This window comes from Salvelinus fontinalis, chromosome 12, assembly GCF_029448725.1.
Source record: "Salvelinus fontinalis isolate EN_2023a chromosome 12, ASM2944872v1, whole genome shotgun sequence".
NCBI lineage: Eukaryota > Metazoa > Chordata > Actinopteri > Salmoniformes > Salmonidae > Salvelinus > Salvelinus fontinalis.
In genome coordinates, this window is record NC_074676.1 from 24,299,977 (window position 1) to 24,327,893 (window position 27,917).

The 27,917-nt window shown below is 48.4% G+C and overlaps 1 protein-coding gene across 2 annotated transcripts in view; it reads right to left on the reverse strand.

Moving 5' to 3' along the window:
* LOC129867018 (semaphorin-4B-like) overlaps positions 1-27,917 on the reverse strand; it is a 111,477-nt gene that overhangs the window by 12,917 nt on the left and 70,643 nt on the right. Inside the window, exons 3-8 of one of the 2 annotated variants that reach the window (XM_055940118.1) lie at positions 24,755-24,915; positions 24,284-24,346; positions 23,606-23,704; positions 4,047-4,158; positions 3,593-3,709; positions 3,074-3,231 (exon numbers count right to left, since the gene is read on the reverse strand). In XM_055940118.1, coding sequence (XP_055796093.1) covers positions 3,074-3,231; positions 3,593-3,709; positions 4,047-4,158; positions 23,606-23,704; positions 24,284-24,346; positions 24,755-24,915 — 710 coding nt within the window. The remainder of the gene's footprint in view (positions 1-3,073; positions 3,232-3,592; positions 3,710-4,046; positions 4,159-23,605; positions 23,705-24,283; positions 24,347-24,754; positions 24,916-27,917) is intronic. The other variant, XM_055940119.1, reaches the window with a different exon arrangement.

Consider the following 27,917-nt stretch of genomic DNA (forward strand, 5'->3'; position numbering starts at 1 on the left):
TAGGCCTGGCTCAGATGGCGCTGGGCAGACGGGTGGCTCAGATGGCGCTGGGCAGACGGATGGCTCAGATGGCGCTGGGCAGACGGATGGCTCAGACGGCGCTGGGCAGACGGATGGCTCAGACGGCGCTGGGCAGACGGATGGCTCAGACGGCGCTGGGCAGGCAGGCAGCTCAGACGGTGCTGGGCAGACGAGCAGTGCAGGCGGCGTTGGGCAGACGAGCAGTGCAGGCGGCGTTGGGCAGACGGCCGACTCTGACCTGCTGAGGCGCACAGTAGGCCTGGTGCGTGGTGCCGGAACTGGTGGTACCGGACTGGAGACACGCACCTTAAGGCTAGTGCGGGGAGCAGGAACAGGGCACACTGGACTCTCAAAGCGCACTATAGGCCTGGTGCGTGGTACCGGCACTGGTGGTACCGGGCTGAGGGCACGCACCTCAGGGCGAGTGCGGGGAGAAGGAACAGTGCGTACAGGGCTCTGGAGACGCACAGGAGGCTTGATGCGTGGTGCCGGAACTTTAGGCACTGGGCTGGAGACACGCACCACAGGGAGAGTGCGTGGAGGAGGAACAGGGATCTGGAGACACACTGGAAGCCTGGTGCGTGGTGTAGGCACTGGTGGTACTGGGCTGGGGCGGGAAGGTGGCGCCAGATATACCGGACCATGCAGGCGTACTGGCTCCCTTGAGCACCGAGCCTGCCCAACCATACCTGGTTGAATGCTCCCCGTAGCCCGTCCAGTGCGGGGAGGTGGAATAACCCGCACTGGGCTGTGTTGGCGAACCGGGGACACCATGCGTAAGGTTGGTGCCATGTACACCGGCCCGAGGAGACGTACTGGAGGCCAGATATGTAGAGCCGGCTTCATGGCACTTGGCTCAATGCTCAATCTAGCCCGGCCAGTGCGGGGAGGTGGAATAACCCGCACCGGGCTATGCACACGTACAGGAGACACCATGCACTCTTCCGCATAACACGGTGTCTGCCCGTACTCCCGCTCTCCACGGTAAGCATGGGAAGTGGGCGCAGGTCTCCTACCTGACTTCTCCACACTATTCTTTAGCCCCCCCCCCCCCCCCGCGTCGTCGTGCTAACCTCATTCGCCGGTATCCCTCTGCACATTGCTCCATCGAATCCCAGGCGGGCTCCGGCACTCTCCCTGGGTCAACCGACCATCTGTCTATTTCCTCCCAAGTGGTGTAACCCAGATCCGGCTTCTGCTGCCGAGCTAGCTCCTCAAAACGTCGCCTCTCTGCTTTTGATGCCTCCAGCTCTGCTTTGGGGCGGCGATACTCCTCTGGCTCTGCCCTGGGTCCTTTTCCATCCAGCTTGTCCTCCCATGTCCATTTCTCCTGGTCCCGCTGCTGCTGCCGCTGCCGCTGCTGCCCGTTGCTACGCTGCTTGGTCCGAGTTTGGTTGGTGGTTCTGTAACGGCAGCCTTCCCTCTCTTCACTAGAAGAGAGAGTGTAGCAGGGATCGGACCAACACGCAGCGTAGCCAGTGCTCAACATGTTAAATAACACTAATAAACAGTGAACACTTAACACTTAACAAATAACAAAATAACAAACTGTGGCAAACCAATAACAGTCCTATCTGTCCTAACCTTTACAAGAAGAATTCCCTAACAAATATAAGAATAATATAAGATAAGAAAGTCCAGGAGCTGTAGCTAAGATACTCTGTACTCTGAGTTCAAATCTCCCCTGTGATTGGCCTGCACACCACCATCCTGTATTTCATTTTAGAGGAGAATCAAGGGTGTGTCCTGCAGTCTCACTCTAACAGTGGCAGACACACTGGTTACCATTTGACTGCCACTCAGTGTCAAGACATACACCTGCAGACAGCTACTGTAGAGAAGCCTTGCTACTTGCAGTCTGCAGAGCCTGGGATGTATAGGCAGTCAAAATCCTATTACTAGAAGCTGTCTGCTGCCTGTTTGAAAAATATAAACAAGGGAAAATATCCCTCCATTGGAACTGCAACGTATGGGGCCTCTTAAAATGCAAAAGATGCCTGTCGCTGCTAAGTGTAGACTGCTTTAATGAGTTTAGCTCGTATGGCCAAGGTGGAAATTAAATTAAAAAGGCACGGAAGCAATTGAAATGACTTGTGAGCTGGCCCCAAAGCAGAGCTCTATTTCACATCTCATCATGGTAAATATTTTCAAATTAAGTTTGATAATGGGCTTTGGTGGATTCATTACGTTTGTTTGTTATATGCGGGAGGACAAGGTGCTGCCTGCAGGAGGACTTAGTCACACAGCTCCTCCCTTCATTGTATGCACCTCACTCTGTCCACTCTGGCAGCACTGCAATGGTACTGCTTATCTCTTCATAAAACGAAAAAGGAAAGAAATGCAATATTACAAGATGCTTTCCCGGAAGATTGACTGCTGGAAATGCAAAGCCTGGGAGGAGGGGTGTTGCCCATAAAACTGTCAGCTAGTATTTCACACTGTGTTTGGATTGGCCATACTACAGCTGGGATAAACAAGAGGCCATGACCATGCTGTCAAAGTGAGGGCAGATTCTCTGGTCACAGAGAATAGAAGAGGTTCATTAAATTATTGTGAAGAAGAAGTATCACTCAACAATAGACCGGTGGTAAAATGTTTGGAAACCATTCCTTTCAGGTTCAAATTCTGGAAACTGAAATAAAGTGTTCAGGCTGCTCGTAGTACACCCTTGTCTGCAGGTAAGTGCAGGAAAGAGGTGGAAAAGGAGAAGGCATTTTAGGTCTGCTGTGAATCCTAGCTGAATGCTAATATTTGCTGAAATGTGATAAGAGTGGAGGAGGGCCCAAACAGGGGGAACTCACAGGAGGAATGTTTTTCTGTAACACAAACCCCTGTCCCCCCCCCCCCCCCCCTGTGAAACCAACCACTTTCACCCTTAAATCCCCCACCTCACACACACATGCATACACCACATAGAAGTGTACACACACACACTTCTCCCACTCTGATAGAGTCCATTAAAGTGTGTCTAGATCGGTGGGGTTGAGGAGAGCCTTGCTCAAGGGGAAAATACACTCTTTAGACAGGCCATCTCCGTTGAAGCGTCACTCACCTTACACACGCGAGCGATGCGTGACACAATGGTTTTGTCAAAAAAATCAAACTCTTTTCCCGCTTCGCTGAAGAAGAAGTAAATCTTATCGTCGTCGCCTACTGGGTTGCCTTCGGGCAGGCTCTCCTGGATGTAGGCAGAGCCCACAAAGGCTGGGTCTGGAGGAACAACAACAACAACATAACCACAGGGTGAAATGTTAACCTACAACCATGTCTTGTAGGACACCGACATGCCTTTTACATCCACAAACGTCTTCTGGTGATTCAGTCATTTTGCAACAGGAATTGTGGTAACTACTGCATGTTGAAATTAACAAAATACCATGGAAACGCCTATAGTTCTTCAAAGCTACGTCATTTTCATTTATCATGTCCAGCCTGAGGTCTTCAAATACTGATTGTATGTTTAGGGGAAAACTATTTATGCGTGTATGTTTACCTTATCAGCCAGCTTCATATACAAACAGTAGACCATGACATGAAGCAGTTACCAGATAGCTTGAAGACCTGAACGTACCTTGGAGCCAGTTCAAGGAGTTTTCTGTCTTCAGGGCAGCGCCTTGGCCCAGGCTCTTGTAAATGATAGGTTCATTTCCTTGGAAATTACTGACTGTACCAGCATACAGTTCTCCATCTATAATATAAGGAACGATAAGATGAAGACAAACAATATCTGGACCTAGAGATGGAGCCTCTGTGTCACTCATAACAAACCCTGGAATCTAGAAGGGAAGGGTTGTCTGCTAGTATATTTACAGTATGGAAGACACTAAGGATGGTAAAATATACATTGCAGCTACTGTATATAAAATATTTTATAATTGATAAATCAGTAATTAAGTATGTCTACATTATGTCTATTATTTGTATGCATGTATTGACTTGTATACAGTATGTATTGCGTACACAGTCTTATGGAAGCCAAACATATTTCCCTAACAGTAAATAAGTGACCCATATAGTGAACGTACCGGCTATGATGGCAGTGGACTTGTACTCAGGGTTGAAAGGGCAGCGGCTGCGCCCGTCCTCTGTCACTATCTCTCCAGTCTGGCTTCTCACCAGGGTGAAGTCAGCTGTGTTCTGGAGAGGACCCAGAGAGAAAGAGAGGATTGAGGAGAAGTAGGGCTGTAATCTACACTGACAATTCCCACTGCCTGCTGGCCACTCTGTTCGCTACTACAGCGCTGTAGTAGAACCACCAATTTTCCCACGGTTGCATACCAGCCGCTGAAGCTAATTGGCAAAATTATTTGGCTAACTCCTCCCACCTGCAAACACACACAAGAGACACCCACATCAAACCACACCGGGTGTTACACAAATGACACAATGTAAATGTTCATTTTGCACAACTTTTAGTTGTCTCATTAAATGCTTTCAATATTTGTATATGAAAATGTATAGATGGATTGAAGTTTTTAAGTCATTGACATTTGAAGCTATTGACCGTTTAAAATATTGTCCGATGTACATTGTGCAATTTACTGATGGCCACTAACCAGCCCCATAGGGATATCGAATGTCAAACCAAATTGACCATGGGCATTACAATCGGGTCGCGTGCAGCTGCGCTCCGAATGTATGATTATGTGCGTGCTGCCATCTGTGGGCAGGATTGAAATAAACCCAACCTGTTATGCTACCCTTCATTTTTTGCATTATCTTGCAAATCTCACTTTTGGATGAGACTGAATTTATGACCAAATTTATCTTAAATTCACTTTGTAGTACATTTTTACACTATAATAAATATTATGCCACATAGGCCATTTTTAAATGATAAATAGCTTTTAGGGGCCGTCGCTCTTTAAGTAAATGTTATTATACAATTCCTTTTAAAAGCGATCTGGTGATGGGGAAGATGAGGATTGCTGCTTACAGAAGGAATGGACAGAACTTTGTATACTGTACTTTATATCCCTGTGTGGGCTGAGACTCAATGGTTGTGATAAGAGAGACGCTCGGGAATCCTGGTTCACAACCTAAAGTTCAGCCAAGATACTTCTCCTCCTCCCTTAATGTCCCCCCCCCCCCCCCCCCCATATTGAAGTAGTACAAGGGGGAAAGGGACACACATTTGAGATGTTCTTTGACTGTCAATATTTTTAAATGGAAATGTCAATGTTATTCTGAATTGCCTCAGAGACTTGTCTGCTCCATCAGCAGAACACTTTTAAAGATGCACTTCCTCTCAAATCTGTGTGTTCGAAAACGTCTTCATACAACCCAGAGCCACACATGCTCACTAAGCATCTGTAAGGGGTATACTTGGAATACACTGATTTCAGGTGGGGAAAAAATGCAGTCTCCAGGGGGATAATCGCATGGAGAAGAAAATAAGTACCTTGATTGACAGAGTGAATTACATGGCTAATCACATCTCTCCACAGCACACAGGCATGGTGGTTCTTTCTACAGCACACAGGCATGGTGGTTCTCTCTACATCACACAGGCATGGTGGTTCTCTCTACATCACACAGGCATGGTGGTTCTCTCTACATCACACAGGCATGGTGGTTCTTTCTACAGCACACAGGCATGGTGGTTCTCTCTACATCACACAGGCATGGTGGTTCTCTCTACATCACACAGGCATGGTGGTTCTCTCTACAACACACAGGCATGGTGGTTCTTTCTACAGCACACAAGCATGGTGGTTCTCTCTACATCACACAGGCATGGTGGTTCTCTCTACATCACACAGGCATGGTGGTTCTTTCTACAGCACACAAGCATGGTGGTTCTCTCTACTTCACACAGGCATGGTGATTCTTTCTACAGCACACAGGCATGGTGGTTCTCTCTACATCACACAGGCATGGTGGTTCTCTCTACATCACACAGGCATGGTGGTTCTCTCTACAACACACAGGCATGGTGGTTCTCTCTACAACACAGAGGCATGGTGGTTCTCTCTACATCACACAGGCATGGTGGTTCTCTCTACAACACAGAGGCATGGTGGTTCTCTCTACAACACACAGGCATGGTGGTTCTCTCTACAGCACACAGGCATGGTGGTTCTCTCTACAGCACACAGGCATGATGGTTCTCTCTACAACACACAGGCATGGTGGTTCTCTCTACAACACACAGACATGGTGGTTCTCTACATCACACAGGCATGGTGATTCTCTCTACATCACACAGGCATGGTGGTTCTCTCTACAGCACACGGGCATGGTGGTTCTCTCTACACAACACAGGCATGGTGGTTCTTTCTACAACACACAGGCATGGTGGTTCTCTCTACATCACACAGAAATGGTGGTTCTCTACTTCACAGAGGCATGGTGGTTCTCTCTACAACACACAGGCATGGTGGTTCTCTCTACAACACACAGGCATGGTGGTTCTCTCTACAACACACAGGCATGGTGGTTCTCTCTACAACACACAGGCATGGTGGTTCTCTACTTCATACAGGTATGGTGGTTCTCTACTTCATACAGGCATGGTGGTTCTCTACTTCATACAGGCATGGTGGTTCTCTCTACATCACACAGGCATGGTGGTTCTCTCTGCAACACACAGGAGTGGTGGTTCTCTCTAAAGCATACAGGCATGGTGGTTCTCTCTACAACACAGAGGCATGGTGGTTCTCTCTACAACACACAGGCTCTGTGGTTCTCTACTTCATACAGACATGGTGGTTCTATCTACAACACACATGCATGGTGGTTCTCTCTACAACACACACGCATGGTGGTTCTCTCTACAACACACAGGCATGGTGGTTCTCTCTACAACACACAGGCATGGTGGTTCTCTCTACAACACACAGGCATGGTGGTTCTCTCTACAACACACAGGCATGGTGGTTCTCTCTACAGCACACGGACATGGTGGTTCTCTACAGCACAAAGGCATGGAGGTTCTCTCTACAACACACAGGCATGGTGGTTCTCTCTACATCACACAGGCATGGTGGTTCTCTCTACATCACACAGGCATGGTGGTTCTCTCTACATCACACAGGCATGGTGGTTCTCTCTACATCACACAGACATGGTGGTTCTCTCTACAACACACAGGCATGGTGGTTCTCTCTACATCACACAGGCATGGTGGTTCTCTCTACATCACACAGGCATGGTGGTTCTCTCTACAGCACACAGGCATGGTGGTTCTCTCTACAGCACACAGGCACTGTGGTTCTCTCTACAACACACAGGCATGGTGGTTCTCTCTACAACACACAGGCATGGTGGTTCTCTCTACATCACACAGGCATGGTGGTTCTCTCTACAACACACAGGCATGGTGGTTCTCTACTTCATACAGGCATGGTGGTTCTCTCTACAACACACAGGCATGGTGGTTCTCTCTACAGCATACAGGCATGGTGGTTCTCTCTACAACACACAGGCCTGGTGGTTCTCTCTACAGCACACAGGCATGGTGGTTCTCTCTACAGCACACAGGCATGGTGGTTCTCTCTACATCAAACAGGCATGGTGGTTCTCTCTACAACACACATGCATGGTGGTTCTCTCTACATCACACAGGCATGGTGGTTCTCTCTACAACACACAGGCATGGTGGTTCTCTCTACATCACACAGGCATGGTGGTTCTCTCTACAGCACACAGGCATGGTGGTTCTCTACAGCACAAAGGCATGGAGGTTCTCTCTACAACACACAGGCATGGTGGTTCTCTCTACATCACACAGGCATGGTGGTTCTCTCTACATCACACAGGCATGGTGGTTCTCTCTACATCACACAGGCATGGTGGTTCTCTCTACAACACACAGGCATGGTGGTTCTCTCTACATCACACAGGCATGGTGGTTCTCTCTACATCACACAGGCATGGTGGTTCTCTCTACAGCACACAGGCATGGTGGTTCTCTCTACAGCACACAGGCATGGTGGTTCTATCTACAACACACAGGCATGGTGGTTCTCTCTACAACACACAGGCATGGTGGTTCTCTCTACAACACACAGGCATGGTGGTTCTCTCTACAGCACACAGACATGGTGGTTCTCTACATCACACAGGCATGGTCGTTCTCTCTACAACACACAGGCATGGTGGTTCTCTCTACAACACACAGGCATGGTGGTTCTCTCTACAACACAGAGGCATGGTGGTTCTCTCTACATCACACAGGCATGGTGGTTCTCTCTACAACACAGAGGCATGGTGGTTCTCTCTACAACACACAGGCATGGTGGTTCTCTCTACAGCACACAGGCATGGTGGTTCTCTCTACAGCACACAGGCATGATGGTTCTCTCTACAACACACAGGCATGGTGGTTCTCTCTACAACACACAGACATGGTGGTTCTCTACATCACACAGGCATGGTGATTCTCTCTACATCACACAGGCATGGTGGTTCTCTCTACAGCACACGGGCATGGTGGTTCTCTCTACACAACACAGGCATGGTGGTTCTTTCTACAACACACAGGCATGGTGGTTCTCTCTACATCACACAGAAATGGTGGTTCTCTCTACAACACACAGGCATGGTGGTTCTCTCTACATCACACAGGCATGGTGGTTCTCTCTACAGCACACAGGCATGGTGGTTCTCTACAGCACAAAGGCATGGAGGTTCTCTCTACAACACACAGGCATGGTGGTTCTCTCTACATCACACAGGCATGGTGGTTCTCTCTACATCACACAGGCATGGTGGTTCTCTCTACATCACACAGGCATGGTGGTTCTCTCTACAACACACAGGCATGGTGGTTCTCTCTACATCACACAGGCATGGTGGTTCTCTCTACATCACACAGGCATGGTGGTTCTCTCTACAGCACACAGGCATGGTGGTTCTCTCTACAGCACACAGGCATGGTGGTTCTATCTACAACACACAGGCATGGTGGTTCTCTCTACAACACACAGGCATGGTGGTTCTCTCTACAACACACAGGCATGGTGGTTCTCTCTACAGCACACAGACATGGTGGTTCTCTACATCACACAGGCATGGTCGTTCTCTCTACAACACACAGGCATGGTGGTTCTCTCTACAACACACAGGCATGGTGGTTCTCTCTACAACACAGAGGCATGGTGGTTCTCTCTACATCACACAGGCATGGTGGTTCTCTCTACAACACAGAGGCATGGTGGTTCTCTCTACAACACACAGGCATGGTGGTTCTCTCTACAGCACACAGGCATGGTGGTTCTCTCTACAGCACACAGGCATGATGGTTCTCTCTACAACACACAGGCATGGTGGTTCTCTCTACAACACACAGACATGGTGGTTCTCTACATCACACAGGCATGGTGATTCTCTCTACATCACACAGGCATGGTGGTTCTCTCTACAGCACACGGGCATGGTGGTTCTCTCTACACAACACAGGCATGGTGGTTCTTTCTACAACACACAGGCATGGTGGTTCTCTCTACATCACACAGAAATGGTGGTTCTCTACTTCACAGAGGCATGGTGGTTCTCTCTACAACACACAGGCATGGTGGTTCTCTCTACAACACACAGGCATGGTGGTTCTCTCTACAACACACAGGCATGGTGGTTCTCTCTACAACACACAGGCATGGTGGTTCTCTACTTCATACAGGTATGGTGGTTCTCTACTTCATACAAGCATGGTGGTTCTCTACTTCATACAGGCATGGTGGTTCTCTCTACATCACACAGGCATGGTGGTTCTCTCTGCAACACACAGGAGTGGTGGTTCTCTCTAAAGCATACAGGCATGGTGGTTCTCTCTACAACACAGAGGCATGGTGGTTCTCTCTACAACACACAGGCTCTGTGGTTCTCTACTTCATACAGACATGGTGGTTCTATCTACAACACACATGCATGGTGGTTCTCTCTACAACACACACGCATGGTGGTTCTCTCTACAACACACAGGCATGGTGGTTCTCTCTACAACACACAGGCATGGTGGTTCTCTCTACAACACACAGGCATGGTGGTTCTCTCTACAACACACAGGCATGGTGGTTCTCTCTACAGCACACGGACATGGTGGTTCTCTACAGCACAAAGGCATGGAGGTTCTCTCTACAACACACAGGCATGGTGGTTCTCTCTACATCACACAGGCATGGTGGTTCTCTCTACATCACACAGGCATGGTGGTTCTCTCTACATCACACAGACATGGTGGTTCTCTCTACAACACACAGGCATGGTGGTTCTCTCTACATCACACAGGCATGGTGGTTCTCTCTACATCACACAGGCATGGTGGTTCTCTCTACAGCACACAGGCATGGTGGTTCTCTCTACAGCACACAGGCACTGTGGTTCTCTCTACAACACACAGGCATGGTGGTTCTCTCTACAACACACAGGCATGGTGGTTCTCTCTACATCACACAGGCATGGTGGTTCTCTCTACAACACACAGGCATGGTGGTTCTCTACTTCATACAGGCATGGTGGTTCTCTCTACAACACACAGGCATGGTGGTTCTCTCTACAGCATACAGGCATGGTGGTTCTCTCTACAACACACAGGCCTGGTGGTTCTCTCTACAGCACACAGGCATGGTGGTTCTCTCTACAGCACACAGGCATGGTGGTTCTCTCTACATCAAACAGGCATGGTGGTTCTCTCTACAACACACATGCATGGTGGTTCTCTCTACATCACACAGGCATGGTGGTTCTCTCTACAACACACAGGCATGGTGGTTCTCTCTACATCACACAGGCATGGTGGTTCTCTCTACAGCACACAGGCATGGTGGTTCTCTCTACAACACACAGACATGGTGGTTCTCTACATCACACAGGCATGGTGATTCTCTCTACATCACACAGGCATGGTGGTTCTCTCTACAGCACACGGGCATGGTGGTTCTCTCTACACAACACAGGCATGGTGGTTCTTTCTACAACACACAGGCATGGTGGTTCTCTCTACATCACACAGAAATGGTGGTTCTCTCTACAACACACAGGCATGGTGGTTCTCTCTACATCACACAGGCATGGTGGTTCTCTCTACAGCACACAGGCATGGTGGTTCTCTACAGCACAAAGGCATGGAGGTTCTCTCTACAACACACAGGCATGGTGGTTCTCTCTACATCACACAGGCATGGTGGTTCTCTCTACATCACACAGGCATGGTGGTTCTCTCTACATCACACAGGCATGGTGGTTCTCTCTACAACACACAGGCATGGTGGTTCTCTCTACATCACACAGGCATGGTGGTTCTCTCTACATCACACAGGCATGGTGGTTCTCTCTACAGCACACAGGCATGGTGGTTCTCTCTACAGCACACAGGCATGGTGGTTCTATCTACAACACACAGGCATGGTGGTTCTCTCTACAACACACAGGCATGGTGGTTCTCTCTACAACACACAGGCATGGTGGTTCTCTCTACAGCACACAGACATGGTGGTTCTCTACATCACACAGGCATGGTCGTTCTCTCTACAACACACAGGCATGGTGGTTCTCTCTACAACACACAGGCATGGTGGTTCTCTCTACAACACAGAGGCATGGTGGTTCTCTCTACATCACACAGGCATGGTGGTTCTCTCTACAACACAGAGGCATGGTGGTTCTCTCTACAACACACAGGCATGGTGGTTCTCTCTACAGCACACAGGCATGGTGGTTCTCTCTACAGCACACAGGCATGATGGTTCTCTCTACAACACACAGGCATGGTGGTTCTCTCTACAACACACAGACATGGTGGTTCTCTACATCACACAGGCATGGTGATTCTCTCTACATCACACAGGCATGGTGGTTCTCTCTACAGCACACGGGCATGGTGGTTCTCTCTACACAACACAGGCATGGTGGTTCTTTCTACAACACACAGGCATGGTGGTTCTCTCTACATCACACAGAAATGGTGGTTCTCTACTTCACAGAGGCATGGTGGTTCTCTCTACAACACACAGGCATGGTGGTTCTCTCTACAACACACAGGCATGGTGGTTCTCTCTACAACACACAGGCATGGTGGTTCTCTCTACAACACACAGGCATGGTGGTTCTCTACTTCATACAGGTATGGTGGTTCTCTACTTCATACAAGCATGGTGGTTCTCTACTTCATACAGGCATGGTGGTTCTCTCTACATCACACAGGCATGGTGGTTCTCTCTGCAACACACAGGAGTGGTGGTTCTCTCTAAAGCATACAGGCATGGTGGTTCTCTCTACAACACAGAGGCATGGTGGTTCTCTCTACAACACACAGGCTCTGTGGTTCTCTACTTCATACAGACATGGTGGTTCTATCTACAACACACATGCATGGTGGTTCTCTCTACAACACACACGCATGGTGGTTCTCTCTACAACACACAGGCATGGTGGTTCTCTCTACAACACACAGGCATGGTGGTTCTCTCTACAACACACAGGCATGGTGGTTCTCTCTACAACACACAGGCATGGTGGTTCTCTCTACAGCACACGGACATGGTGGTTCTCTACAGCACAAAGGCATGGAGGTTCTCTCTACAACACACAGGCATGGTGGTTCTCTCTACATCACACAGGCATGGTGGTTCTCTCTACATCACACAGGCATGGTGGTTCTCTCTACATCACACAGACATGGTGGTTCTCTCTACAACACACAGGCATGGTGGTTCTCTCTACATCACACAGGCATGGTGGTTCTCTCTACATCACACAGGCATGGTGGTTCTCTCTACAGCACACAGGCATGGTGGTTCTCTCTACAGCACACAGGCACTGTGGTTCTCTCTACAACACACAGGCATGGTGGTTCTCTCTACAACACACAGGCATGGTGGTTCTCTCTACATCACACAGGCATGGTGGTTCTCTCTACAACACACAGGCATGGTGGTTCTCTACTTCATACAGGCATGGTGGTTCTCTCTACAACACACAGGCATGGTGGTTCTCTCTACAGCATACAGGCATGGTGGTTCTCTCTACAACACACAGGCCTGGTGGTTCTCTCTACAGCACACAGGCATGGTGGTTCTCTCTACAGCACACAGGCATGGTGGTTCTCTCTACATCAAACAGGCATGGTGGTTCTCTCTACAACACACATGCATGGTGGTTCTCTCTACATCACACAGGCATGGTGGTTCTCTCTACAACACACAGGCATGGTGGTTCTCTCTACATCACACAGGCATGGTGGTTCTCTCTACAGCACACAGGCATGGTGGTTCTCTACAGCACAAAGGCATGGAGGTTCTCTCTACAACACACAGGCATGGTGGTTCTCTCTACATCACACAGGCATGGTGGTTCTCTCTACATCACACAGGCATGGTGGTTCTCTCTACATCACACAGGCATGGTGGTTCTCTCTACAACACACAGGCATGGTGGTTCTCTCTACATCACACAGGCATGGTGGTTCTCTCTACATCACACAGGCATGGTGGTTCTCTCTACAGCACACAGGCATGGTGGTTCTCTCTACAGCACACAGGCATGGTGGTTCTATCTACAACACACAGGCATGGTGGTTCTCTCTACAACACACAGGCATGGTGGTTCTCTCTACAACACACAGGCATGGTGGTTCTCTCTACAGCACACAGACATGGTGGTTCTCTACATCACACAGGCATGGTCGTTCTCTCTACAACACACAGGCATGGTGGTTCTCTCTACGTCACACAGGCATGGTGGTTCTCTCTACAACACACACGCATGGTGGTTCTCTCTACAACACACAGGCATGGTGGTTCTCTCTACAACACACAGGCATGGTGGTTCTCTCTACAACACACAGGCATGGTGGTTCTCTCTACATCACACAGGCATGGTGGTTCTCTACTTCATACAGGCATGGTGGTTCTCTCTACAACACACACGCATGGTGGTTCTCTCTACAGCATACAGGCATGGTGGTTCTCTCTACATCACACAGGCATGGTGGTTCTCTCTACAGCACACAGGCATGGTGGTTCTCTCTACAACACACAGGCATGGTGGTTCTCTCTACATCACACAGGCATGCTGGTTCTCTCTACATCACACAGGCATGGTGGTTCTCTCTACAGCACACAGACATGGTGGTTCTCTCTACATCACACAGGCATGGTGGTTCTCTACTTCACAGAGGCATGGTGGTTCTCTCTACAACACACAGGCATGGTGGTTCTCTCTACAGCACACAGACATTGTGGTTCTCTACATCACACAGGCATGGTCGTTCTCTCTACAACACACAGGCATGGTGGTTCTCTATACGTCACACAGGCATGGTGGTTCTCTCTATAACACACACAAATAGTGGTTCTCTCTACAACACACAGGCATGGTGGTTCTCTCTACAACACACAGGCATGGTGGTTCTCTCTACAACACACAGGCATGGTGGTTCTCTCTAAATCACACAGGCATGGGTGTTCTCTCTACATCACACAGGCATGGTGGTTCTCTCTACACAACACAGGCATGGTGGTTCTTTCTACAACACACAGGCATGGTGGTTCTCTACTTCACAGAGGCATGGTGGTTCTCTCTACAACACACAGGCATGGTGGTTCTCTCTACAACACACAGGCATGGTGGTTCTCTCTACAACACACAGGCATGGTGGTTCTCTCTACAACACACAGGCATGGTGGTTCTCTCTACAGCACACAGACATGGTGGTTCTCTCTACAGCACACAGGCATGGTCGTTCTCTCTACAACACACAGGCATGGTGGTTCTCTCTACGTCACACAGGCATGGTGGTTCTCTCTACAACACACAGGCATGGTGGTTCTCTCTACAACACACAGGCATGGTGGTTCTCTCTACAACACACAGGCATGGTGGTTCTCTCTACAACACACAGGCATGGTGGTTCTCTCTACATCACACAGGCATGGTGGTTCTCTACTTCATACAGGCATGGTGGTTCTCTCTACAACACACAGGCATGGTGGTTCTCTCTACAACACACACGCATGGTGGTTCTCTCTACAACATACTGGCATGGTGGTTCTCTCTACATCACACAGGCATGGTGGTTCTCTCTACAGCACACAGGCATGGTGGTTCTCTCTACATCACACAGGCATGGTGGTTCTCTCTACATCACACAGGCATGGTGGTTCTCTCTACAACACACAGGCATGGTGGTTACTCTACATCACACAGGCATGCTGGTTCTCTCTACATCACACAGGCATGGTGGTTCTCTCTACAGCACACGGACATGGTGGTTCTCTCTACATCACACAGGCATGGTGGTTCTCTACTTCACAGAGGCATGGTGGTTCTCTCTACAACACACAGGCATGGTGGTTCTCTCTACAGCACACAGACATTGTGGTTCTCTACATCACACAGGCATGGTCGTTCTCTCTACAACACACAGGCATGGTGGTTCTCTATACGTCACACAGGCATGGTGGTTCTCTCTATAACACACACAAATAGTGGTTCTCTCTACAAAACACAGGCATGGTGGTTCTCTCTACAACACACAGGCATGGTGGTTCTCTCTACAACACACAGGCATGGTGGTTCTCTCTACATCACACAGGCATGGGTGTTCTCTCTACATCACACAGGCATGGTGGTTCTCTCTACACAACACAGGCATGGTGGTTCTTTCTACAACACACAGGCATGGTGGTTCTCTCTACATCACACAGAAATGGTGGTTCTCTACTTCACAGAGGCATGGTGGTTCTCTCTACAACACACAGGCATGGTGGTTCTCTCTACAACACACAGGCATGGTGGTTCTCTCTACAACACACAGGCATGGTGGTTCTCTCTACAACACACAGGCATGGTGGTTCTCTATTTCATACAGGTATGGTGGTTCTCTACTTCATACAGGCATGGTGGTTCTCTACTTCATACAGGCATGGTGGTTCTCTCTACATCACACAGGCATGGTGGTTCTCTCTACATCACACAGGCATGGTGGTTGTCTCTGCAACACACAGGAGTGGTGGTTCTCTCTACAGCATACAGGCATGGTGGTTCTCTCTACAACACAGAGGCATGGTGGTTCTCTCTACATCACACAGGCATGGTGGTTCTCTACTTCATACAGACATGGTGGTTCTATCTACAACACACAGGCATGGTGGTTCTCTCTACAACACACACGCATGGTGGTTCTCTCTACAACACACAGGCATGGTGGTTCTCTCTACATCACACAGGCATGGTGGTTCTCTCTACAACACACAGGCATGGTGGTTCTCTCTACATCACACAGGCATGGTGGTTCTCTCTACTTCACACAGGCATGGTGGTTCTCTCTACAGCACACGGACATGGTGGTTCTCTCTACATCACACGGGCATGGTGGTTCTCTACATCACAGAGGCATGGTGGTTCTCTCTACAACACACAGGCATGGTGGTTCTCTCTACAGCACACAGGCATGGTGGTTCTCTCTACAACACACAGGCATGGTGGTTCTCTCTACAGCATACAGTCATGGTGGTTCTCTCTACAACACACAGGCATGGTGGTTCTCTCTACAACACACAGGCATGGTGGTTCTCTACTTCATACAGGCATGGTGGTTCTCTCTACATCACACAGGCATGGTGGTTCTCTCTACAGCATACAGGCATGGTGGTTCTCTCTACAACACACAGGCCTGGTGGTTCTCTCTACAGCACACAGGCATGGTGGTTCTCTACAACACACAGGCATGGTGGTTCTCTCTACATCAAACAGGCATGGTGGTTCTCTCTACAACACACATGCATGGTGGTTCTCTCTACATCACACAGGCATGGTGGTTCTCTCTACAACACACAGGCATGGTGGTTCTCTCTAAAGCACACAGGCATGGTGGTTCTCTCTAAAGCACACAGGCATGGTGGTTCTCTCTACACAAAACAGGCATGGTGGTTCTCTCTACAACACACAGGCATGGTGGTTCTCTCTACAGCACACAGACATGGTGGATCTCTCTACAACACACAGGCATGGTGGTTCTCTCTACAACACACAGGCATGGTGGTTCTCTCTACAACACACAGGCATGGTGGTTCTCTACTTCACACAGGCATGGTGGTTCTCTCTACAACACACAGGCATGGTGGTTCTCTCTACATCACACAGGCATGGTGGTTCTCTCTACAACACACAGGCATGGTGGTTCTCTCTACAACACACAGGCATGGTGGTTCTCTCTACAGAACAGAGGCATGGTGGTTCTCTCTACAACACACAGGCATGGTGGTTCTCTCTACAACACACAGGCATGGTGGTTCTCTCTACAACACACAGTTATGGTGGTTCTCTCTACAACACACAGGCATGGTGGTTCTCTCTAGAACACACAGACATGGTGGTTCTCTACTTCACATAGGCATGGTGGTTCTCTCTACAACACACAGGCATGGTGGTTCTCTCTACAACACACAGACATGGTGGTTCTCTACTTCACACAGGCATGGTGGTTCTCTCTTCCACACACAGGCATGGTGGTTCTCTCTACAACACACAGGCATAGTGGTTCTCTCTACATCACACAGGCATGGTGGTTCTCTCTACGCACCACAGGCATGGTGGTTCTCTCTACATCACACAGGCATGGTGATTATCTCTACATCACACAGGCATGGTGGTTCTCTCTACAACACACAGGCATGGTGGTTCTCTCTACAACACACAGGCATGGTGGTTCTCTCTACAACACACAGGCATGGTGGTTCTCTCTACAACACAGGCATGGTGGTTCTCTCTACATCACACAGGCATGGTGGTTCTCTCTACATCACACAGGCATGGTGGTTCTCTCTACAACACACATACATTTTGGTTCTCTACTTCACACAGACATGGTGGTTCTCTCTACAACACACAGTCATGGTGGTTCTCTCTACAGCACACAGGCATGGTGGTTCTCTCTACAACACACAGCCATGGTGGTTCTCTACTTCACACAGGCATGGTGGTTCTCTCTACGTCACGCAGGCATGGTGGTTCTCTCTACATCACACAGGCATGGTGATTCTCTCTACATCACGCAGGCATGGTGGTTCTCTCTACAACACACATGCATGGTGGTTCTCTCTACAACACACAGGCATGGTGGTTCTCTCTACAACACACAGGCATGGTGGTTCTCTCTACAGCACACAGGCATGGTGGTTCTCTCTACAACACACTGGCATGGTGGTTCTCTCTACAACACACAGGCATGGTGGTTCTCTCTACAACACACAGGCATGGTGGTTCTCTCTACAACACACAGGCATGGTGGTTCTCTCTACATCACACAGGCATGGTGGTTCTCTTTACATCACACAGGCATGGTGGTTCTCTCTACAACACACAGGCATGGTGGTTCTCTCTACATCACACAGGCATGGTGGTTCTCTCTACAACACACAGGCATGGTGGTTCTCGCTACAACACACAGGCATGGTGGTTCTCTCTACAGCACACAGGCATGGTGGTTCTCTCTACAACACACAGACATGGTGGTTCTCTACTTCACACAGGCATGGTGGTTCTCTCAACAACACACAGTCATGGTGGTTCTCTCTACAACACACAGACATGGTGGTTCTCTACTTCACACAGGCATGGTGGTTCTCTCTACAACACACAGGCATGGTGGTTCTCTCTACATCACACAGGCATGGTGGTTCTCTCTACAGCACACGGACATGGTGGTTCTCTCTACATCACACAGGCATGGTGGTTCTCTACTTCACAGAGGCATGGTGGTTCTCTCTACAACACACAGGCATGGTGGTTCTCTCTACAGCACACAGACATTGTGGTTCTCTACATCACACAGGCATGGTCGTTCTCTCTACAACACACAGGCATGGTGGTTCTCTATACGTCACACAGGCATGGTGGTTCTCTCTATAACACACACAAATAGTGGTTCTCTCTACAACACACAGGCATGGTGGTTCTCTCTACAACACACAGGCATGGTGGTTCTCTCTACAACACACAGGCATGGTGGTTCTCTCTACATCACACAGGCATGGGTGTTCTCTCTACATCACACAGGCATGGTGGTTCTCTCTACACAACACAGGCATGGTGGTTCTTTCTACAACACACAGGCATGGTGGTTCTCTCTACATCACACAGAAATGGTGGTTCTCTACTACACAGAGGCATGGTGGTTCTCTCTACAACACACAGGCATGGTGGTTCTCTCTACAACACACAGGCATGGTGGTTCTCTCTACAACACACAGGCATGGTGGTTCTCTCTACAACACACAGGCATGGTGGTTCTCTATTTCATACAGGTATGGTGGTTCTCTACTTCATACAGGCATGGTGGTTCTCTACTTCATACAGGCATGGTGGTTCTCTCTACATCACACAGGCATGGTGGTTCTCTCTACATCACACAGGCATGGTGGTTCTCTCTGCAACACACAGGAGTGGTGGTTCTCTCTACAGCATACAGGCATGGTGGTTCTCTCTACAACACAGAGGCATGGTGGTTCTCTCTACAACACACAGGCATGGTGGTTCTCTCTACAAAACACAGGCATGGTGGTTCTCTCTACATCACACAGGCATGGTGGTTCTCTCTACTTCACACAGGCATGGTGGTTCTCTCTACAGCACACGGACATGGTGGTTCTCTCTACATCACACAGGCATGGTGGTTCTCTACTTCACAGAGGCATGGTGGTTCTCTCTACAACACACAGGCATGGTGGTTCTCTCTACAGCACACAGGCATGGTGGTTCTCTCTACAACACACAGGCATGGTGGTTCTCTCTACAGCATACAGTCATGGTGGTTCTCTCTACAACACACAGGCATGGTGGTTCTCTCTACAACACACAGGCATGGTGGTTCTCTACTTCATACAGGCATGGTGGTTCTCTCTACAACACACAGGCATGGTGGTTCTCTCTACAGCATACAGGCATGTTGGTTCTCTCTACAACACACAGGCCTGGTGGTTCTCTCTACAGCACACAGGCATGGTGGTTCTCTACAACACACAGGCATGGTGGTTCTCTCTACATCAAACAGGCATGGTGGTTCTCTCTACAACACACATGCATGGTGGTTCTCTCTACATCACACAGGCATGGTGGTTCTCTCTACACCAAACAGGCATGGTGGTTCTCTCTACAACACACAGGCATGGTGGTTCTCTCTACAGCACACAGACATGGTGGTTCTCTGTACATCACACAGGCATGGTGGTTCTCTCTACAACACACAGGCATGGTGGTTCTCTCTACAACACACAGGCATGGTGGTTCTCTCTACAGCACACAGGCATGCTGGTTCTCTGTACATCACACAGGCATGGTGGATCTCTCTACAACACACAGGCATGGTGGTTCTCTCTACAACACACAGGCATGGTGGTTCTCTCTACAACACACAGGCATGGTGGTTCTCTACTTCACACAGGCATGGTGGTTCTCTCTACAACACACAGGCATGGTGGTTCTCTCTACATCACACAGGCATGGTGGTTCTCTCTACAACACACAGGCATGGTGGTTCTCTCTACAACACACAGGCATGGTGGTTCTCTCTACAACACACAGGCATGGTGGTTCTCTCTACAGCACACGGACATGGTGGTTCTCTCTACATCACACAGGCATGGTGGTTCTCTCTACAGCACACAGGCATGGTGGTTCTCTCTACGTCACACAGGCATGGTGGTTCTCTCTACAACACACAGGCATGGTGGTTCTCTCTACGTCACACAGGCATGCTGGTTCTCTCTACAGCACACAGGCATGGTGGTTCTCTCTACGTCACACAGGCATGGTGGTTCTCTCTACAACACACAGGCATGGTGGTTCTCTCTACAGCACACAGGCATGGTGGTTCTCTCTACGTCACACAGGCATGGTGGTTCTCTCTACAGAACAGAGGCATGGTGGTTCTCTCTACAACACACAGGCATGGTGGTTCTCTCTACATCACACAGTTATGGTGGTTCTCTCTACAACACACAGGCATGGTGGTTCTCTCTAGAACACACAGACATGGTGGTTCTCTACTTCACATAGGCATGGTGGTTCTCTCTACAACACACAGGCATGGTGGTTCTCTCTACAACACACAGGCATGGTGGTTCTCTCTACAACACACAGTTATGGTGGTTCTCTCTACAACACACAGGCATGGTGGTTCTCTCTACATCACACAGGCATGGTGGTTCTCTCTACAACACACAGGCATGGTGGTTCTCTCTACAACACACAGACGTGGTGGTTCTCTACTTCACACAGGCATGGTGGTTCTCTCTTCCACACACAGGCATGGTGGTTCTCTCTACAACACACAGGCATAGTGGTTCTCTCTACATCACACAGGCATGGTGGTTCTCTCTACGCCACACAGGCATGGTGGTTCTCTCTACATCACACAGGCATGGTGATTATCTCTACATCACACAGGCATGGTGGTTCTCTCTACAACACACAGGCATGGTGGTTCTCTCTACAACACACAGGCATGGTGGTTCTCTCTACAACACACAGGCATGGTGGTTCTATCTACAACACAGGCATGGTGGTTCTCTCTACATCACACAGGCATGGTGGTTCTCTCTACATCACACAGGCATGGTGGTTCTCTCTACAACACACATACATTTTGGTTCTCTACTTCACACAGGCATGGTGGTTCTCTCTACAACACACAGTCATGGTGGTTCTCTCTACAGCACACAGGCATGGTGGTTCTCTCTACAACACACAGCCATGGTGGTTCTCTACTTCACACAGGCATGGTGGTTCTCTCTACGTCACGCAGGCATGGTGGTTCTCTCTACATCACACAGGCATGGTGATTCTCTCTACATCACGCAGGCATGGTGGTTCTCTCTACAACACACAGGCATGGTGGTTCTCTCTACAACACACAGGCATGGTGGTTCTCTCTACAGCACACAGGCATGGTGGTTCTCTCTACAACACACTGGCATGGTGGTTCTCTCTACAACACACAGGCATGGTGGTTCTCTCTACAACACACAGGCATGGTGGTTCTCTCTACAACACACAGGCATGGTGGTTCTCTCTACATCACACAGGCATGGTGGTTCTCTCTACAACACATAGGCATGGTGGTTCTCGCTACAACACACAGGCATGGTGGTTCTCTCTACAGCACACAGGCATGGTGGTTCTCTCTACAACACACAGACATGGTGGTTCTCTACTTCACACAGGCATGGTGGTTCTCTCAACAACACACAGTCATGGTGGTTCTCTCTACAACACACAGACATGGTGGTTCTCTACTTCACACAGGCATGGTGGTTCTCTCTACAACACACAGGCATGGTGGTTCTCTCTACATCACACAGGCATGGTGGTTCTCTCTACAACACACAGGCATGGTGGTTCTCTCTACTTCACACAGGCATGGTTGTTCTCTCTACATCACACAGGCATGGTGGTTCTCTCTACAACACACTGGCATGGTGGTTCTCTCTACAACACACAGGCATGGTGGTTCTCTCTACAACACACAGGCATGGTGGTTCTCTCTACAACACACAGGCATGGTGGTTCTCTCTACATCACACAGGCATGGTGGTTCTCTCTACAACACATAGGCATGGTGGTTCTCGCTACAACACACAGGCATGGTGGTTCTCTCTACAGCACACAGGCATGGTGGTTCTCTCTACAACACACAGACATGGTGGTTCTCTACTTCACACAGGCATGGTGGTTCTCTCAACAACACACAGTCATGGTGGTTCTCTCTACAACACACAGACATGGTGGTTCTCTACTTCACACAGGCATGGTGGTTCTCTCTACAACACACAGGCATGGTGGTTCTCTCTACATCACACAGGCATGGTGGTTCTCTCTACAACACACAGGCATGGTGGTTCTCTCTACTTCACACAGGCATGGTTGTTCTCTCTACATCACACAGGCATGGTGGTTCTCTCTACATGACACAGGCATGGTGGTTCTCTCTACAACACACAGGCATGGTGATTCTCTCTACAGCACACAGGCATGGTGGTTCTCTCTACGTCACACAGGCATGGTGGTTCTCTCTACATGACACAGGCATGGTGGTTCTCTCTACAACACACGGGCATGGTGGTTCTCTCTACGTCACACAGACATGGTGGTTCTCTCTACAACACACAGGCATGGTGGTTCTCTCTACAACACACAGGCATGGTTGTTCTCTCTACATCACACAGGCATGGTGGTTCTCTCTACTTCACACAGGCATGGTGGTTCTCTCTACATCACACAGGCATGGTGGTTCTCTCTACATCACACAGGCATGGTGGTTCTCTCTACAACACACAGGCATGGTGGTTCTCTCTACAACACACAGGCATGGTGGTTCTCTCTACATCACACAGGCATGGTGGTTCTCTCTACATGACACAGGCATGGTGATTCTCTCTACATCACACAGGCATGGTGATTCTCTCTACATGACACAGGCATGGTGATTCTCTCTACATCACACAGGCATGGTGGTTCTCTCTACATCACACAGGCATGGTGGTTCTCTCTACAACACACAGGCATGGTGGTTCTCTCTACAACACACAGGCATTGTGGAATTGTATGCCGTATGCTGCAGCAGAGTAGAAAGTTAAACACTTACTATGTATGCACAGATTGGGCTGAAGGCATACGTTCCACACACGTATAGATGGGTACTGTTCACACGCAGTAAAATCTTGATGTAATTGAAGCAATCCGTCTGCATTAAAGACACAGGAGAGGAGAGAGCATCGTTAATATGATTCATATGTTCCCACAAACTATTCTGGAGGGAGAGTTACTCAGGTTGAATGGAGTAGCTCGTTAGGCGACCCTCCAAGCATATTCCCACATTACTTGGCCGGAATGAATTGCTTTCAAATAGCCTGGGAGGGCTGTTGGCAGCAGTGTGACAAACGTATGAGTGACTGTCTCACACAGAAAACGGATTAGAGTGTCTTCATCACGATCCTGGTCTATAAGAACTGTACCCCAACCAACCAATCAATTAACCATAAATGAATCATACAATATGGCCTTCTGATAATATACTTCCCACAGAATTGAGGTTTCACCACAATCACAGGGGATTGGTTAGATGGGATGAATAGACAATTTATCTGGCTGTAAAGAAATCACTCAGGCCACCACTGCTGAATGGATATGTACTTAAATTAGAACTTCCACTGCCTCTGACTAAGTTCATTTTCAGTACTATGGCAAAAAACAAGCCTACGGACTGGAATGGAAGTGTAAATATTGTCACTAGAGTTCCACACATGTAGCGCAGTGTACTCACCTGTAGGTCTTTGCCTTTGAAACTGCACTCGTCTCTCTTCATTTTTGGGGTGCTCCATGTAAGCTACAGGAGAGGAGAGTACAGGTGTCAGGCACATTACTAAGACACATCATAGAGCTGTAAAGAAAGTAGCTGCCAAGCACTGTCAAAAAGAGCAGTGTCCACAAGATGTCATACACCATATAAGTTATATACTGTAATTAACATATCTTCACGCACGCACGCACGCACACACACACACACACACACACACACACACACACACACACACACACACACACACACACACACACACACACACACACACACACACACACACACACACACACACACACACACACACACACACACACACACACACACACCAGTACTGTGATGATTTGTATCTGAGAGCAGAGAGGGTATTACATACCACCTCTAAAAATACAAATGTTTCAATATTCACACACAGACACACTCGTGCCCACTTACATTGCGTTGTAGTTTGACTCTGCTGATATCAGAGAGGTTGAGGGCGAAGAGCTCCTCTCGTGCTCCAACATAGAGCATGTTATCTTCCTTACTGAGGAGCAGAGAGGTGTAATTGAAGACTCCATCCACAGAGAATCTCTTGGCTGATCTCTCCTTTGCATCTGGGGAGAGAGGAAAAACAGAAAGAGGAGAAGAAATATTAACCTTACTGCAGTGGGCTAAATCAGGTTCACAGAATGTTTCTTAAACAAACCTACTATGAAACTCAAGTATATACCTCACACACATGCGGTTGGTCTTGAAAAGAAGACACCTGTACCATGTCAGATATAAATGCATTCAATGTTGGGTTTGCATACCAATATTACACGTTATAGACATCACAGAAAACTGAAATAACACCAAAACGTTTGACATAGAAACACCAGATTTTCTGCACTAAGAAAATAGTTTATTCATTATTCATTATGAAAAATATGAATAACATTCCATCCATGAGGCCACTAGAGGGCGATTTGATCATCTGACTGCAGAAAAGGACTACCGAACAGAATGTATTAATGCAATATGACCCTGCAAAGAGCCTGCAAAGAGCGTTCTGGGCAAGAAAGGGCAAGAATTAAACATAAAAAATGCAGTGTGTGTGTGTGTGTGTGTGTGTGGTCACATAACATCATGAGCAGGATAAAGACAGATGTTGTGTCTTAACCAGAGACACCAGCACACCATGTCATTACTGACGGTGCTCCTTCAGGCTGTATATTTGTTCCCATGACAACACTGTCTGGCCTAGCAGGCTGTCTCTCTCCATCGCTACAGGGGAACTACAATAGGAGAGATGGACAGAGCCTGGCCTCCTGTATGTGTGTGTGTGTGTGTGTGTGTGTGTGTGTGTGTGTGTGTGTGTGTGTGTGTGTGTGTGTGTGTGTGTGTGTGTGTGTGTGTGTGTGTGTGTGTGTGTGTGTGTGTGTGTGTGTGTGTGTGTGTGTGTGTGTTCAGTTAGCAGTATACATTAGCAGCCTCCAGTCTCATCACCTCTGGAGTGGGCTGCAGAGAAAGAGAGCGAGAGCCGGCACCCAATCTGTCTCTCACCATCCTGACACCCCTTCAAAAGCCCTCACTCTGTCTGCAGCCTGTAGCCACGTGTCTTATCATTGACTCTCTCTATAAGCCTTCAGCGTTGCTGTCAAAGCTCCACATTCAGCGCACTGTTGCAGACTGGAAGTCTTTTGAGCTGGCCACGGTCAAACACTTTGTCTTTACGCCAGTCCAACATTAGCAACATGGAGAGCATTCTGTCATGCAAACAACGCCTACTAAGTGATTCTCAGAGGACATTACTGCCTTATGGATTATGAGCCAAATACGTCTAGGTAGTGTGTAGTTACCTCCCGGCCTGCTAACCCCACCACAGACGACAGAAGGTGTGTAGAGAGGGTTCGCTTCCCCAGGGGAAACTACAGGCTAATAGCAGTGCATCAACGCAGCAACAGGGGGCCTTTACCACAAAATCATGCTGCAAAACAAAAACAGGATCCTCGCTAGTCTACATAGCAAAAACCCAAGCCCACCAGGACTGCTCCCTCTCTGTCTGTGATTACAGGATGTAGTATGATTGGCGCTCTATGCTAGTGCCATTTACCCTCTCTCCTTCCTTCTCTCCTCTCCTCCATCTTCCTTCTCTCACCTCATTTCCTCTCCTCTCTTCTTCTTTCTCTCTCTCGCTCCTCTCCTCCCTTAGAGCGTTGGGCAAATTTAACAGTGATTTACCCATGCTAAGACAAAGGCTGGAGCTTGAACCAAAACAAGGGGTTAGAGGGATTTCCACAGAAGAGGGTATCTACACAGTTAGAGTTAGATCCCCACTGTCATATTCTCTGAGCACTGCTGAGGGAGGCACAATGAGGCGGGTAATTGTGTACCATTAAGGGAATCCATGTGGGTTTAAATAGTGTGATGCTTTCGTTTTATAATTTCAGCCAGTCATTAGTCAGGTTTCTATTTCCATTGTGTCACACTGCAGTGATGAGGTTTGTATACAATGTTGTGTATAGCCAAACAATACTCAACATGGTTGTCCATTTATGCTGCATGTCTTCCCATTCCATAACATTGTGGTAGGTATAAGTGTCACGGATTCCTCTGGAACTTTCATTGCGCACACCTGGCCCTTATTCCCACTGATTGTGTTTGTATATATGTGCCCTTTGTTCACCATGGTGCTGTCGATTATCGTTACTATGTCCGTTGGTTCGTGTGAGTACCTGTTCTGTGTGTTTTGGGCTTTCGTGCCCTTGTGGATTGCGCAGATGATTACGGGTCTCGTCCTGTGTGATTTTTTAAAATGTTAATTTATTTCACCTTTATTTAACCAGGTAAGCTAGTTGAGAACAAGTTCTCATTTACAACTGTGACCTGGCCAAGATAAAGCAAAGCAGAGCGACACAAACAACAACAGAGTTACACATAGAATAAACAAGTGTACCGTCAATAACACAATAGAAAAAAGAAAGTCTATATACAGTGTGTGCAAATGGCGTGAGGAGGTAGGCAATAAACAGGCCATAGTAGTGAAATAATTACAATTTAGCAGATTAACACTGGAGTGATAAATGGGCAGATGATGATGTGCAAGTAGAGATACTGGTGTGCAAAAGAGCAGAAAAGTTAATAAAAACAATATGGGGATGAGGTAGGTAGATTGGGTGGGCTATTTACAGATGGACTATGTACAGCTGCAGCGATCGGTTAGCTGCTCAGATAGCTGATGTTTAAAGTTAGTGAGGGAAATATAAGTCTACAGCTTTAGCGATTCGTTCCAGTCACTGGCAGCAGAGAACTGTAAGGATAGGCGGCCAAAGCAGGTATTGGCTTTGGGGATGACCAGAGAGATATACCTGCTGGAGCGCGTGCTACGAGTGGGTGTTGTTATTGTGACCAGTGAGCTGAGATAAGGCGTAGATTTACCTAGCATAGACTTATAGATGGCCTGGAGCCAGTGGATCTGGTGATGAATATGTAGCGAGGGCCAGCCGACTAGAGCATACAGGTCGCAGTGGTGGGTGGTATAAGGGGCTTTGGTAACAAAACGGATGGCACTGTAATAGACTGCATCCAGTTTGCGGAGTAGTGTATTAGAAGCTATTTTGTAGATGACATCACC